This window comes from Lutra lutra, chromosome 6 (assembly GCF_902655055.1).
Source record: "Lutra lutra chromosome 6, mLutLut1.2, whole genome shotgun sequence".
Lineage (NCBI taxonomy): Eukaryota > Metazoa > Chordata > Mammalia > Carnivora > Mustelidae > Lutra > Lutra lutra.
Genome location: NC_062283.1, coordinates 50857443 through 50874038, shown reverse-complemented (window position 1 = coordinate 50874038; position 16596 = coordinate 50857443). Strand labels below are relative to the sequence as shown.

At 36.6% G+C, this 16596-nt stretch overlaps 1 protein-coding gene across 1 annotated transcript in view; it reads right to left on the bottom strand.

Moving 5' to 3' along the window:
* Positions 1–13697: 13697 nt before the first annotated feature.
* The window catches only part of HMGCLL1 (3-hydroxymethyl-3-methylglutaryl-CoA lyase like 1), a 213489-nt gene continuing 210590 nt past the window's right edge, over positions 13698–16596 (bottom strand). The window contains exon 9 of the mRNA XM_047734940.1: positions 13698–14886. Coding sequence (XP_047590896.1) covers positions 14785–14886 — 102 coding nt within the window. The 3' untranslated portion in view covers positions 13698–14784. The remainder of the gene's footprint in view (positions 14887–16596) is intronic.

Below are 16596 nucleotides of genomic sequence, written 5' to 3'. Positions count from 1 at the left end.
GAATCTGCACATCATTTTGAGTAGTATGGGCACTTTAACATTGTTCTTTCCATCCATGGTCATAAACATCTTCCCATTTATTTGTCTTTAATTTCTCATCAATGTCTTAAGTCATCATTGTATGTCTTTTACCTCCTTGGTTAAATTTATTTCTAAGTATTAGTTTAACTTAAATTTTAGTTGACATATAGCATAATATTGGTTTCAGGAGTAGAATCCAGTTATTCATCACTTAAATATAACACCCAGTGCTCAACACAACAAATATTTTTGGATGCAATTTTAAGTGGAATTATTCTGGTTTTTTTTCTCATACCTTGTTATTAATGTAGAAAAAAGCAAAAGATTTTTGTATACAGATTTTATATCCTGCAACTTTACTGTATTTTTTTCTTATCGGTTCCAATATTTTTTGTTTTTTGTTTTTGTTTTTGTCTTTAGTGGAAGCCTTAGAAAATATATATATATATATATGTATGTGTGTATATATATATATATATATATGTATGTATATATATATATACACATATATATAAATATAAAAATCACGTTATATGTAATAGTAATAATTTTACTTCTTCCTTTCCAATTTAGATTTTTTTTTTCCTTGCCTAATTGCTCTTGCTAGGACTCCTAATATTATGTTGGATAAAAGATGAGAGTGAGCATCCTTGTCTTGTTAGTGATCTTAGAGGAAAAGCTTTCAGCTTTTTCAGTGTTTGAGTATGATGTTAGTCGTGAGCTTAAAATATATGGCCATTATTAAGTCGGAATATGTTCCTTCAATACTCACTCTGTTGAGAGAGTTTTTTATTGCAGATGTATATGGAATTTTGTCAAGTGTTTTTCCTGCACATATTAAGATGATCATAAGATTTTTAACCTTCATTTTGTTGATGTTTCATCTGCAAGTCAATCAACATGATACATTATCTTTGCATCCCTGAAATCATACCTGATCATGGTATGCTCCTTTTAATGTACTGTTAAATTTGGTTTATTGATATTTAGTAAGGATATTGGCATCTATGTTCATTAGGAATTTTGGTATGTAATTTGTTGTGGTGTTCTTTTCTGGTTTTGGTATCAAGGTAATGCTGATCTTGTAAAATGAATTTGAAATTGCCCCTTTTCTTTTCTTTTTTTTTTTTTTTTTTGGAAAGGTTTGGGAAGCATTATTATTATTATTATTATTTATTTATTTATTTTTTAAGTTTGGTAGAATTCACTGGTGAAGCTGTCTGGTCCTAGACTTCTGTTTGTTGGGAAGCTTTTAATTGTTGCTCAATCTTCCTATCCATAATTAATCTATTCAGATTTCCTATTTACTCATGATTCCGTCTCATAAAGTTGGATGTCTAGGGATTTAACCATATCTTCTGAGCCATGCAATTTGTTGGCATTTATTTATTTATTTATTTATTTATTTATACTTGTCTCTAATAATGATTTGCATTGCTCTGGTATCCGTTGTAATGTCTCTTTGTTTCTGATTTCCTTGAGCCTTCTTTTTTCAGGTGAGTCTAACTAAAGGTGTGTCCATTGTTCATCTTTTCATTGGTTCCTAGTTTCATTGTTATTTTTGTCTTTTTGTTCCCTATTTAATAAATATTTATTAAATGATGAGAAAAATGAATATAAGTTTATAAGGTATACAAAGCCCTAGACTTTCAGAGTTGCAACTTTTATCTTTTTCTGTATATACTATGCCCTTTCACTTGGGCATTATAACAAAGAACAGAGGACCAGTAATAAGGAAATTCACACAATGGTACATCGTTACCTACATATGCTAGAATTTGAGGCCAGGTAGTGAGTCAGAACCAACGAAGTAATATGGAGATATTATGACTGAGGAAGATCAAGTTTGGCATAAAAGCATACAAGTACACAGAAGTATATAGTGGGCCTAAAATTGAGACAAAGTCTTCCCAGACTTTTTCTCTTGTTTGTTTTTTAATTTCATAGTATGTGATCAGAAAAGATGCATGCTAGGACTTCAGTCTCTGACTTTGTTGAGCCTTGTTTTGTGGCCTAATACGTTTTCTATTCTGAAGAATGTTCTCTATTCTGGAGAATGTTTTCTATTCTGGAAAATGTGCACCTGAGAAGAATGTGTATTCTTTGCTTTAAGATGGAATGTTCTGAAGATGTCTGTTAAATCCATCTGGTTCATTGTGTCATTCAAAGTCACTGTTTCCTTGTTTCTGTTGAGATGTCTGTTCATCTGTGTTAAAGTCCCCCACTATCACTGTATTACTATCAACTCATTCCTTTATGTTTGTTACTAAGTCTTCCCTTGTGGGTGCATATATATTTACAACTGTTAAATCTTCTTGGTGGATTGTCCCCTTTATTATTATGTTGTATCCTTCTTTGTCTCATGTTATAATCTTTGTTTTAAAGCCTGTTTTGTCTGATATGAGTATTGTTACTCCAGCTTTCTTTTGACCTCCATTTCCATGATAAATATTACTCCATCCTTTCACTTTGAATCTGCAGGTGTCTTTAGGTCTGAAATCAGTCTCTTGTAGGCAGCAAATATATGGTTCTAGCTTTTTTAATCTACTTCATCACCCTGTGTTTTGATGAGAGAACTTACTCCATTTACATTCAAAGTCTACATTCAAAGTCATTGTTGACAGATGGTTATTTATTGATATTTTATTACTTGTTTTGAGGTGGGTTTTGTAGTTTTTCTCTGCTCTGTCTTCTCTTTTTCTCTTTCATAGTTTGCTGGTTTCTTTAGTGATATACTGAGGTTCCTTACTCTATTTTTTGCATATCTCTTACTGTTCTTTGATATGTGGTTCCCATTCAGTTTATATTTAACTTAATTTTGAACTCATTCTTTGCTCCTCCCCCCTGTGTGTTTAAGATATTTGGTAATAAGTTTTACATCATTCATTTTGTGCTTCCTGTTTCTCTTACTTATGATTTTTGTTTTCCACTCAGTCTCCTTTATCATTTTTTATAGGTCGGGTTTAGTGGTTATAGATTCTTTTAACTTTAGTTTTTCTGGGGAAATTTCTCTCCTTCTATTCTTAATGATAGCTTTGCTGTGCAAAGTATTCCTGGCTACAGATTTTTCATTTTAAGCACTTTGAATACATCATGCCACTTTCTTCTGAACTGTAGAGTTTCTGCTGAAAAATCAGCTGATAGCCTTATGGGAGTTCCTTTGTGTCTTCTATCTTGCAGGCTTTTGAAATTCTTTATCATTTTTTTTTTTTTTTTTTGCCATCTTAATTACAATGTGTGTTGGTGTGGACCATCTTGGGTTGAACTTGTTAGGGGATCACTGTGTTTCCTAAATCTGGATCTCTTTTCCCTCCCCAGATTTGTGATGTTTTCAGCTATTATTTCCCCAAATACATTTCCTGTCCCCTTTTATCTTCTCCTTCTAGTATCCCTATAATGCAAATATTACTAAGCTTGGTGGAATGACTGAGTTTTCTAAGTCTGTTCTCAATGTACAATATTTCTCTCCCCTGTTCAGCATAATTGTTTTCCATTACTCCATCCTCCAGGTCACTAATACATTCCTCTGCTTCCTGTATTCTATTCTTTTCTTATTTCTTTAGACCGAGAATGCATTTGGGAAGGGGGCAGGTAGGGAGAAGGACAGAGAAAATCCCAAACAAGGTCCGTATCAAGCCCAAAGCCAATGAAGGACTTGATCCCACAGCCTTGAGATCATCACCTTAGCCAAAATCAAGAGTCAGCTGGTTAACTGAGCTACCTAGGGTTCCGTTTGTGTGTGTGTGTGTGTGTTTGTGTGTGTGTGTGTGTTTGTGTGTGTGTGTGTGTTTGTGTGTGTGTGTGTGTTTGTGTGTGTGTGTGTGTTTGTGTGTGTGTGTGTTTGTGTGTGTGTGTGTGTGTGTTTGTGTGTGTGTGTGTGTGTGTTTGTGTGTGTGTGTGTGTGTGTGTGTTTTTAACCCACAAGACAACCTATAATTTTCATTAATACCATACTAGTATGTGAGGCATTTGTAGAAAAAGTGGTTCACACATCAAATATATCTTGGATATGAACTGAGATTCTGCTGAGCTTCTCCATCTTGACGGATTTTTAAATAGTAGGCGAAATAGAATATGCCAAGAGGTGACTTAAGAGTGAGAGCTCTTGGGGCACCTGGGTGGCTCAGTGGGTTAAGCCGCTGCCTTCGGCTCAGGTCATGATCTCAGGGTCCTGGGATCGAGCCCCGCATCGGGCTCTCGGCTCCGCAGGGAGCCTGCTTCCTCCTCTCTCTCTCTCTCTCTCTGCCTGCCTCTCTGCCTGCTTGTGATCTCTCTTTGTCAAATAAATGAATAAAAAAATCTTTAAAAAAAAAAAAAAGAGTGAGAGCTCTTTCAAATTAGGAAGATAAAGTCAGTTTCCCAAAAGAACACAGTGTTAGTGTACTGAGGGCAGGGCTTACATTTTGCCCTGTACATTTCAATAATAACTGAGACTGCTAACTAATGAACTAAAAGAAAAGATAAAAGTATGTCAATTCATTTATTCTTGCAACATCTACTCATGAGATCCTACAATTTGTTAGATATTGTGAGAGTCACTGGGGATATGTAAGTACATATGATACAGAATGAATTTCAGAAGTTCACAGTCCAGTCAAATGGGTACATAGCGAATAATCACACTGAACAGCGATTGAGTATTAACAAATTCCAGTGGGAATATGCTGGAGGAATAGAGCTACCCAAGGGAGAAGTTATCAGAAGCCAAGACATGAGCATGAGGAGAGGCAGAACATTGAGGGGTAGTATTTGATTTTGAGGGTGTTTGAACAGAGGCTGTGGAGGGTAGGAAGTAGAAGATAACAAAGTAGGAAGTAGAAGATAACAAAGGTAAACCTGAGTGATAGATGAAATCCATATTGGGAATGGCCTTGTGTGTTGTGAGGAGTTCCTAAAACTGGAGAATAGGGTGCCTCAGTTGATTAAGTGACTGCCTTCAGCTCAGGTCATGATCCTGGAGTCCGAGGATCGAGTCCTGCATCAGGGTCCGAGCTTCATGGGGAGTCTGCTTCTCTCTCTGACCTTCTCCCCTCTCATGCTCTCTCTCACTCCTCTCTCTTAAATAAATAAAAATCTTAAAAATAATAAAACTGGAGAATAAATTCCTGACCATGGCAATAATACTTCCTACAGAAATGTTGATTCTTTAGATAGTTGTGATGTAAAGTGGAAATTTTCATTCAACTTGGAAAATCCTGCATCTTTAACAGCCTATCCCTAATTCATATAGATAAATGGTACTATATACAAGGTGTGAGATATAAAAATATTTTTTAAGCAAACAAAGATAGAAATCAATGACACCCCTTCAGAACTGCTGACCTGAAACTATAGGCACCTATTCAGACATTCTGCGAGTGATGTTACTGTGTTTGTTTATGGTTCAGTGAAATTGTTCTAGAAAAATAATCGCATTCTTTTGAATTATCTAGAAAGTTGAAAATACCTCTTGCATCAAATTTTAGAAATAACTGAATATCATTTGGATAGAGACTTAGTTAATAATGTAGATAGTTGAATTGGTTAGTATTATGTTAACTACTAATAAAAGGTAAAAATAAAATATGTAGATACTATCTTTGTTAACAGTATCAGCGCAGTCTTTCCTGCACATACAAAATATTTAATGATAGTGGTATACTGTTTGAGTCCAATGAGTCCAGGGAATAGTGTCTCCTCACTTGAGTGATAGCCCACCAGGAGGCAGAAGCAGACTAAGAGCATGGCAGTGTCTGTGTTGTCCTTTACCTATGTAAACCCCTTACAGAAACACATCTACTTCCACACGTTTCTAACATTTGTCATCACATAATTCTCCCTTCTTATTGCTCATAATTCTAATCTGAATGTCTCTGATCTTCATCATGCATGAAGACCTTAAGAGATGACAAACCCAAGATGTACTGTTTTTTGCTTAAAGATAGGTCCATAGATAGGCTTTTCTTTACATAGATGTGATAGGTATCTGAGTGTACAGACTTCTGTAAAAAAGAGCCAGATGTTCTATCCCTAGAACTTAGTCATCTTATAACTAGAACATTGTACTCTTTGACCAAAATTTGCTCATTTTCTTCAACCCTACTCCCATTAAACACCATTCTAGTATGATTATAGTTAATAATACCATATAATATACTTGACAATTGCTGAGAGAGAAAATGATAAATATGATCACCACTATAAAGTATTGGTAATTATATAATGTGGTGAATGTGTTAGCTAACTATTGTGCTAGTAATCACTTCGCAGTATGTAAGGATATTAAATCAACATATGTGTACCTTAAACTTATACAATGTTTGTCAGTTATATCTCACCAGTGCTAGAAGAAGGGAAGAAAGCTATAAAGTCAAATGAACCTAAATAGAAGTAAATTTGGGGCTATGTTTATAAAATCATGACCTAGGTTTTAAATCCCATCTTCCAATTTTTAGAAAAAGTTTTATTGAACTTCAATAAAATATGTTGCTTTCCTAATGTTTATCAGTTATTCTTGTATACTTAACAGAATAAATAAGATTTTTAGGTTTTTAACAAATGCATTTCAAAAAGAAAACTATTGAGACGAACTAGTTTTGTAGGTGAACTAGTTTTTTAGATGAACTAAAATAGTCACTTTCCAATGTTTTAAAATGAGAATATAGAAAGTTTTTATGGAGGGCATACATTGTTTTCTCGCAACAAAATCTAACAAACTAATTATTTTCAAATTAACTATTCTCAAAAAATTTTTCTGGTATTTCAATTTCAATTATTCCCCCCTCCTTTGGTATATACACACATTCAGAATATTGATTTTTATCAGCTGACTCCCACATGATCCAGTGGCACCTAGATGAAGCTCCTAGGAACCCTAAACAGTGTTTTCTTAACAGTGTTGCTGGCCTTGTAGAATGCTTTCTGATTGTCTGCCCAACAACCCAATACATTTTCATTCACATACAGATACAGCGGTCACTGAGAAACCCTGATTGGGAAGCAGCTTTTCAGAATTCAGATGCTTCAGGATAATGGTCTGGCTACTTGTGATATGTTGGTCAACTTTATCAATGACAGGGGCCTTAAAGAACTAGCTGGAGAAAGGCATGTTCAGGTGAGAGTTCTCAGAAGTTCTGAGGTATTTCTTCTCATTTCTTCTCAATTCTTAGAAGAGTATAATCCTTTCCATATGCCATGTAAGCTTGATACTATGGTTCAGGACAGAAGAGAGTTGACTCCCATGGAAGCAGAGAAGAGCTCTCTTCAACAACAAAGCTTCATAAAAGAAGCATGTAGAATAGTTTTCTATAGAACAAGAAGAAACCAAGGCCTGCCTAGCTAGATAGCCCACCAGATGAATACTGGCAACTCATGTAGCATTGAACATCAAATCTACCTGCTCTCATGTCCAACTGCCAAAAGAATAGGACAAATTGCTAATTTTCATGAAATTCTTGCCTTTAGGTGATGTCTGACATGGAGACTGAGCCTACTGTGATATTCTTCAAACAGATTTACTCAGTAAAATGGTTTACTCTGTAAAAAATTTCATAATAAGTTCTTACTGAAATTATAGTTGCAGGAAATGCAGAAAGCAATTAGTTCAGAATGCATAACTTAATGATGTAACATAATAAGTAAAGCATAAGACTTTATCAATTTAAGATTATATGATTCTGGGGTTTGATGGTGAGCAGTCTCTTCTGGGTTCACGAAAAGCTCTTCAAGACAATGCACACTTTACATGAAACAGGATGAAGGGTGATCTTTTATAAGAGCCTGAGAGTTAAACAACTCATAATGGAATTCCACTGTAAGGCACTTCCATAGAAAGGGATAATAAAAATAATAATAGTTAACATTTACTGAATGCTTACTAAGTCACCAGTACTTTGTCAAACACTTGTAAGTATTGCATCAAATCAAAGAGCTCTATAAATAAGGACTACTCTTCAAGTTTTACAGATGAAGGGAACTGAGGTTTGGAGTTTAAAGTTACTAGGTAAACTGACCAAGGTTGTATAGCCATTGAGTAATAGCCAGATGCTGCCACAAGATTCAAGACTGATGGATATATAGTAAATCCATTACACCTTCTCTCTCCTTGGGCAAACTAGTTTGTTGACAATGTCTTCTTCCCTCAACTGAGGCATTATGTCTAGTCTTCCTTTATAACTATCCCAAATACTCCCTAGCACTCACTCTATTTTACTTTTATACTTGTAATAATCTTGAAGAATCGTATACAGAAAACTGGTGGAATTTATCTCAGATCCGAGTCTCCTGGAACAATTCTGATGATGACATGTTAACATGGAACTTGCATTTTATGGAGCTGGGAAACCGTAAAGGGGAGGAATGTGACAGGAGATATTGATAGGTTTTTGCATATTCTGTTTAGACTTTATAAGACTTTATCACATTGCAAATGTGAAGTGATATGGTTGTTTAGGTTGTAGGAGTTAATTTGAGAGGATGCTTTTGCTGTGTGAATGAGGAACTTGTAATAAACTGACTCTGGCCCATTTTCCCCCTCAATTAAAAGGGTAGTAAATCACTGTTGTGGAAAGAAATTCACTCTAGAGCAGTGTTCTCAAACTTTAGGGTACCTGAGAATGCCTTGGAGAGCCTGTAAAAACACAGCTTCTGATTCAGTAGGTCTGGCTTGGGGCCCAAGAATTTGCATTTCGGTTAAATTGTAATCACATGCTAATGTATTGGTACTCTATTCCTTCCCCTCATATCAGGAGTACAAACACATTAATGATCCAGAGTTTGTGAGCTGACTCTTAAATGACTCACATTTTTCTGAATAAAGCTTCTAAGAAAAATGTAAGCTTTGTTGCTGATGCTGCTCATCCTAGAACCACATTTTATTTTAGTTATTTCTAAGATTTTTTTTTTTCATTTTAGAGAAAGCAAGTGTGACCGCAAGAGGGGGGAGGGGCAGAGGCAGAGGGAGAAAAATCCTTAAGCAGACTCCCCACTGAGTATGGAGCCTAGTGCAGGATTCAATCTCAGGACCCTGAGATCATGACCTGAGCCAAGTCAACAGTCAGATTGAACCAATTGAGCCACCCAGGTGCCTCCTAGAACCACATTTTGAAAATCACTATCCTAGAGTAGAGATTTCAACTCTGGCTTCACATGCAACTGCCTTGTATACATTTTAAAAAGAAAGAGAAAAGAAAAAAATACAAACAAACAAATCATCTGGTGTGCTTGAAATCCTAGTCCACACCAACTAAATCAAGTCTTTGGAGGTGAAGTCCAGGCATCTGTATGATTATCTACACTCCCACTCCCATCCTCCTTCCATTGATGGATCAAATGGGCAGCCTGAATGGAGACCACAGACAGTAAGTTTGTGTCAGCCATGGAGAATAGAGGGTTATATCCATGTTATATATAACACACACAGAGACACAGAGACACACACAGACACAGAGAAAGAGAGGTACACAGAAAGAGACATGGAGAGACAGAGATACACAGAGAAAGACACACACAGATTCACATAGATACAGAGACACACAGAAATACAGAGAGACACAGAGGTACACATGGCAACACAGACATGGAGAGAGATAGAGACACACACATAGAGATACAGACACGTAGCGGGATATACACATACACAGAGGGAGATACAGAGAGGAACTATAAGCAATTCTTAAAGTAGCTATGCTTTTCTTCCAACTCAAGAAGGTTTTTAATATTATCACTTTTGTATCAATCTGGATGGCTTAATTCCTGCTTTAAAAATATTTCTCTGACAAATTAGTTTCTCTAACATGTCTTAACCTTTTTGGTATATATATGCATCCATTCTAGAGTTCATTCAACGTAGATTTTTTAAGGATTTTCAATAAGCTTTGTTGTCAAACCATTATAAGACAAATCCTAATGAATGACTAAGGGCTCAGGAAAAACATTAAGAAATATATTTAAAAGACAATTCAGGTAGAATGGTTTCCTTAAATTCCCAAATGTTTGATTTAAACTCATTTCTATCCTTTTTCCTTCTCTGTAACATTTACTAGACAGCTACAGTTCCAGGCCTGAGCAATATGTTCTGAGCACTAAGGAAGTAAAATTAAAGAAGGTGTAGCAAAGTCCTTGTTCTCATGGAGCATCTATTTGTTGGGGAAGCAAAGACCATAAACAACTAAATATACAAAGGGTTAAAAATTCTATAATAGAAGTTAAACAAGTTAATGTGAGAGAAGTCATTAAGACCTTTCTTTAGAGTGGGTTGTCCACAAAGACTTACTAAAGCGGGGAGATCTATGCTGAACCTGAATGGCAGATCAGAAGGAGCCAGGCTGAGAGCCAGGAAAAGCATTCCAGGCAGAGAGAATAACCAACTTACAGGACCTGAGGTGGGTTTGAATCTGGTTTGTTTGAGGAACAAAGACCTTGGGTTATAGTACAATGCAGGAGGGGTAACAGGTACAGGTATTTTGAATATACAAAGTTTCAGGTGCCCATTAGACACCCAAGAGGAGGTATCGAACAGGCACGTGCTTCTTAAACTTTAGAGAGAGTATGAGTCCTGGGATGGAGCCTGAGAGACTATTTCTCTAAAGGTCCCAAGCAATGGTAATTCTGTTGGCTGTGGAATGCATTTTGACTGGTGGGGATGTCGGAAAATTTGTATTTGTGGTATGTAGTTAAAGGAGAGAAGGAGGAGACCAAAATATCAGAAGTAGAGGACATGGGACCAGAGAAGTGGTGGGACGTGCACAGAGTGGTCCCTAGGGGTCAAGAAGTGCTTCCAGGAGGTGAAATATCAAATGGAGTGGTAAGGTTAGCATGAGGACAGATACTTACTCCTGAACTTAGTACACAACAGCCCCTGGAAAACTTGGATGGAGTAATAAATTCTAACAGAGCTCTAGGTGGATTTCAAGCTTTACCATTGTTCTCCAGCCCTCACTCCACCCCCAACTGATGCATGAAGACCTTACTTCCTCTCGTTTCAAAAATTAGCAGGATCATGTACTTTCCCCTTAAAATGCATACTCCTCAACTTTAAAACTTCTCCTGTTTCCATCTTTTGTCCCTATCTGTGAGAAGCTAAATATGGTCTTTCCTTAGGGTTAACTCAATTGCCTCAATTCCCTACCATTTCATCATAAAATGTGCTCCTGTCAGGGTTTTTTTCCTCCACCACTTCATGGATTTGTTGAAGGTCACCAATGACCTTAGTTGGTCTATCTTAATGTATTATTCCCGTCTTAAGTTAAAGTTTAAGGAGGGGCATGTAATGTTCTTCTCATTGAAACATGAGAAGTTTCTAATGCTGGGAAAATATTCTTCATTGATTAAAAAAAAAAATCAGAATAAAAGCTTCCACAACTGCTGAGCACTGTGTGGAATGTGAGGCTGGGAAGTGTACCCACCATCTTGTGACACTGGGGAGCAGGGGCCTGATGATGAGCCAAAACCCTGAGACAAAGAGGACAATGCAGAGAAACTTCTCATTTGGAGCATACTGAGCTTCTGAGTAAAGTGATGGTGGAAAAGCAGTATTTCTTAACTATTGAAGAGAATTTTGTTTCCAAAGCTTATCAGCTTAAGGCTTTTTTTTTTTTTAAGATTTTATTTATTCAAAAAAAAAAGATGTATTCATTTGACAGAGATCACAAGTAGGCAGAGAGGCAGGCAGAGAGAGGGGGAAGCAGGCTCCCCGCTGAGCAGAGAGCCTGATGCGGGACTCCATCCTAGGATCCCGAGATCATGACCTGAGCCGAAGGCAGAGGCTTAACCCACTGAGCCACCCAGGCGCCCCAAGGCTTTTTATTTGCAATTTATAGTAGCAACTCCACCATAGCAGAATGTGCCTTCCTTTGGGGCTGCTCAAGGCAGACAACAGATTCTCACCCCTCTCTCCAGCCCTTTTCCCCCACCAAATTTCCTCCTCCCCCTCTGTTCTTCAACCTTTCCTCCCTGCTTCCCTCCTTGCCCAAAATCTTCCTCCCTTTTTCCCTGTCTCCTAAACTATTCTTTTAACTTCTGGGTCTACCCCACATGGTACAAAACTTATATTTTCTAGCTCACAAAAGCAATTTGCAAATGGTTATTGGTATTCACAGCAACTCCTCACCGGCCTGTTACTTCCATTCAGATTTCTGGCTGTTGCCCAGGCCTTCATTTGATCTCCTCTTGACAGTTCTGATAGGGATATTTGTGGCTCACTTATTCAATGTTGTATAACCTGTCACTCTCATATCTGGAGTCAATCATTTTGGAGGTATAGGATGCACATATACAGAAGTGAGTAGCCATATAAGAGCAACTAAAAAGGAAGTAAATGTTAGAGTAATCAGAATAACCTAAAGGGGCATCCTACATTTTCTCAGAAGGTCCTAGTCCGTTACCATTTATTTGCTTGGTGAATTTCATGAATCTGGAACTTGGAAAATTTATAGTTTTCAGAGGACATCATTTTAGTTTTCATCTATAATAGGTCATCAAATATAAACTTGTGATTAAATATGTCACATATTCTAAAACACAGGATATTTTCCCTAAGGGCAGATGCCATAAAAGATTTTTTTTTTTATTAAGTATTTCAGTAAAGGTCATAATTGCTTTGCCATTCTTAAGCCTTTCCCCAAGGCTAACTCTGGTATGGGTTTATGTGTAGGTTGCTGGGGTGGGTCCTACAGTGATTATAAGGTTTCCTGGTTAGTTGAAATGTGGCTTTGGGGAGATTCTGCCTGTGGACTTCGGATGGTTTTATATGCTTAAGTGATTCCCCCCCAACCCCCCAAACCAGAAATGAAACTCCAGTCTAGCAGAAAGGTTTAGATGGTTTGGGTAGGGAAAGGATAACCGATAACTAAAACATCAACTTTCTTGTGGTGAGTGTGAAGAGGAAACATTGAGGTATTCTCGGAAATGAATCTGTAGACTGAGCTGTGAGCTAAGTGTGTGCTAAGCTGCACCGGGGGTTTTGGATCACTTGCTCTGCCTTCTGGAGAGTCCATGGTTTGTGTTTCAAAACAACAAATCCTGGCTGTTTCTGTAAGCAGTTTGCACCAACAGATCTTTTTGCAGGTAGCTTAAAACTAAGAACCTCACAGTTCCATAAGAGAGAAAGATCCAATCTCCTCAGAAGACGGGGTATGCATCCTGCTGTGCACTCTAGGGCAGGTATCCCATTACTGTCCCCAGTGCATAGGGCTGTGTTCTTCGTGGAGAGACTCACAGGGAGATATAACAGGTAGATCCATAAAGAATGATGATTTTGTTTGCTCCCTGCACTGTCCCCCTGGCAACATTAACCTAAATGCAATGAGTTACTCAGTACTCAGGATAATAAGCTCCTGCTCCAACACCCATCACAACCTGATGAGTTAGCCTCTTCTGTGGGAATTTGGTGTGCTTTTGTCAATTACCAATATGCATTCCTTGTGATTCTTATTACGAATGTCTTTAAAGTAACTGAGTTATAATCATTACTTCTCATATTTTCTTGAATTACTTTTTATTTCAATAGTTGTGAATATTTAATAGACAGTCCACAATGCTCACCTTCATATTTAAAGTTATATTCAAATTTATTCAAAGATAAGATCACTAAGTATTACTGGAGAAGTCTACATAAGTAATAGAACTGATGGTTCAGACCCACATTTAATAATTCTATCCCTTTGTGATTTGCATAGGTTAAAGAAATGTTTTTTTTCTTAACGTAGTCTTCCTGCTCTTCTCAACTTTGACATATTAATTTTTGTTATTTCTGACAATGATGTCTATTACAAGAGCTAAAATTTCAGTCATTTCAACATTAAAAATAACCATAACGTCAACCAAAAAAATGATGTGATTTAATCAAAGTAGACCTGAATCAATGGAAAACAGTTGTTTTCGTTTTTGTTTTTTGTTTTGTTTTGTTTTTCAATTAAAAACTGCCTTAATATTCTTAGGGTTACAGTGACCTTTCTTTTGGCAATTTGGATGTGATCTGAAAATTACCAAAGTGGATTATAATATATATATCAATCTATTCTTAACACTGCAACTGAGACATTGAGATGAAAGTCAGACCTTATATTTTTCAATAGTTGAGTAACACCATCCTGGTTTTTACTGATGAAAGAGAAAATATGGTAAACTGGATACATATAACAAACATGGGAGGTCGTAATGTTTCCAGGATATGGAGTCTTGCCATTGACCACAGCCTCTTGGAACAAGATAAAGTCATTGAAATAGTTAACAGATGTTAACCATACTAGAAATATAAAAGTTCTATTGCTAAAAATTATGTATGGTCAGATGGAGATTTGGCCCTTGGTCCATAATTTAACTGACTTGGCAAATGGAAAATTAAGATCCAGAGGCATAATGCATATCAAGGCCACACACTTTGCACACTATGCAGGAGCTCATAAACTACTGACAATATGTATACTGTGCTAAGCCAGCTTGATTAAGTATTAACACAGTATTTGATACTTAGGGAAATCTGAAGTCAATTTTCACATCTACTAAATTAAAAAGTTATTTCTATAAGAGCAAAAGAGTAGACTTTTCTCCAAGTTCAAAAGCAGGTCTACAAATTGTATTATATAGCTTCAGCTTGCAATTTACCAATGATTGGTATTGCTTTCCACCGATTTTGTAATCCATCCAGTAATATTCTTTAAAATTACATTTTCCCACTCTTGTCTATTACTTCACATTTCAGAACAAGTTGACAGTAATGATTTTCAGATGAGTATCTGTAGCTGAAATGGATCTTCCCAGCCTTGAGTCACAGGTTCATCCACGTCAAGCATTAAAGGAAGCTTGTGCTACTTTAGAGTTTGTGGTTTTATTCACAGCTTTGCAAATAAAGTCCCCAGCTTCCATCACTTTGTAAAGATTCACACCCTGTTAAGGGAAAGAAGGGATACCAGGTGGATTAGGGAGAAAGAAAACAAAACGGCTTTCCATTTTATTAGTAGTTAATTAACAATTTGAAATTATTAAACAAGATGTTACTCACTGATTTCAGAGTAACATTTGTCTTCTTCATGAATCACACAATCAGCGGATTTTAAATTTTTATGTTTTATTAAAGCATATCTTGAATCTGACTTTTAAATAAAATCATAGGCTGGCCATACCTGAAAAAACTCCATGTAATTTGGGGTGGTATCTGAATTCTAGGAAGGACAATAACAGAACTAGAAATAATCTACAAAATACCAGTGGCGAGCAATTAAAATTAGTAGGGTTTGGAGGAGTTCAATGACTTAAGAAAGAACCTTTTTACTATATAAAGAAACAACTTGATAAGCCTATGAGCAATACACGAAAAGTAAATGTATAATTTCAATGGTATTCAGAAACACTACTGGTATGATATTGAGGGAAGTAGTTGTAGGTCAAATCAAATGGAGTAGTATTAGTACACATCTGGAACTTGTTTGCCTGAGAAGTTGTACTGTTCGAAAGCATAAACAGGATCAACAAAAGCTTAGGTAAATCCATGAAAGACAGATAGGCAGTTGGGTATGAAGGCCAAGTTCAGGGCATGCTCCTCATCTCCTGGGCCCTGTGTAACAAAAGATCCCCATCGAGGTCTCCACTCTGCACTCAGCTGTCACTATAGGGGAGGTAGAGCATTAGGTGGATTAGCCAGAGATTTGCCCTCAGGTAGCATTTCATAAACTCCTGTGTCTTGCCTTACCATGGAATAGAAACAATGTTGACTTAAAACTGAACAGACTCAGGCTTCCTTACTATTAAGTAGTTCTTAATATTTATGTAAGTCTGTCATTTTCTTAAAAGAGACAAATAAAAATACAGGACCATTTCAACAGTGATCATAAGGAGATCATCGTTCTAGTACAGTCAATTCTCTCTAGAAACTTTTAGAGCGATGTTTCCTTTGTAGTTTACTTCTCTTTGAGAGTAGTCAAGAAAATTATTTTGTAAAATGATACTTAGGAGTCTCATTGTCTTTTTGCTATAAAGTTGTTCTTCAGGTCTCAACATTTGCTTTGGTTTGAGATTGCCCTGTCCTGGGAACAGCTATAGGTAGAGTATGTTAAGCACATCTTAGTTGACATCTTAAATGGAGTCCTATTTAAGTTTTATGAATAATTAGCTACATGTGCCTACCATTTTTGAATTATACCCAGCAAAGGATTCTAGAAAGATATTAGTCACCAGTGTTCTTTGCTTTCTAAGAATTCCATTGACAAGTATGCACTGGGATTTGCAGACATTTTATGTTAAAAAAAAATCCCTTTTGCCTTTATCATTTTACCTAAAAGATATCATTATATAATAACATTACATTTATTATTGAATCATTTGCCAGGTGCTTAAATATGTCTCATGTACTATGATATGTTCTGGGTTTTCAAAAACCCCATGTAAAATGAGTTTTCTATCCTCAGACTGTTGAGCATCAAGCAGGTGATATGGACCCTGTTGGGGGGGTGGCTCCTGTATTACAATTAAAATCACTGATAGAGATATGCCCAGATGATTATGAGGGTTGACGATGGGGCAGTAAACCCAATGAGGAAAAGAAAGTAGAGAGGAGTGTGTTTGGAAAGGGTGTGAGGAAGGGTAAATTCTGACCTGAGT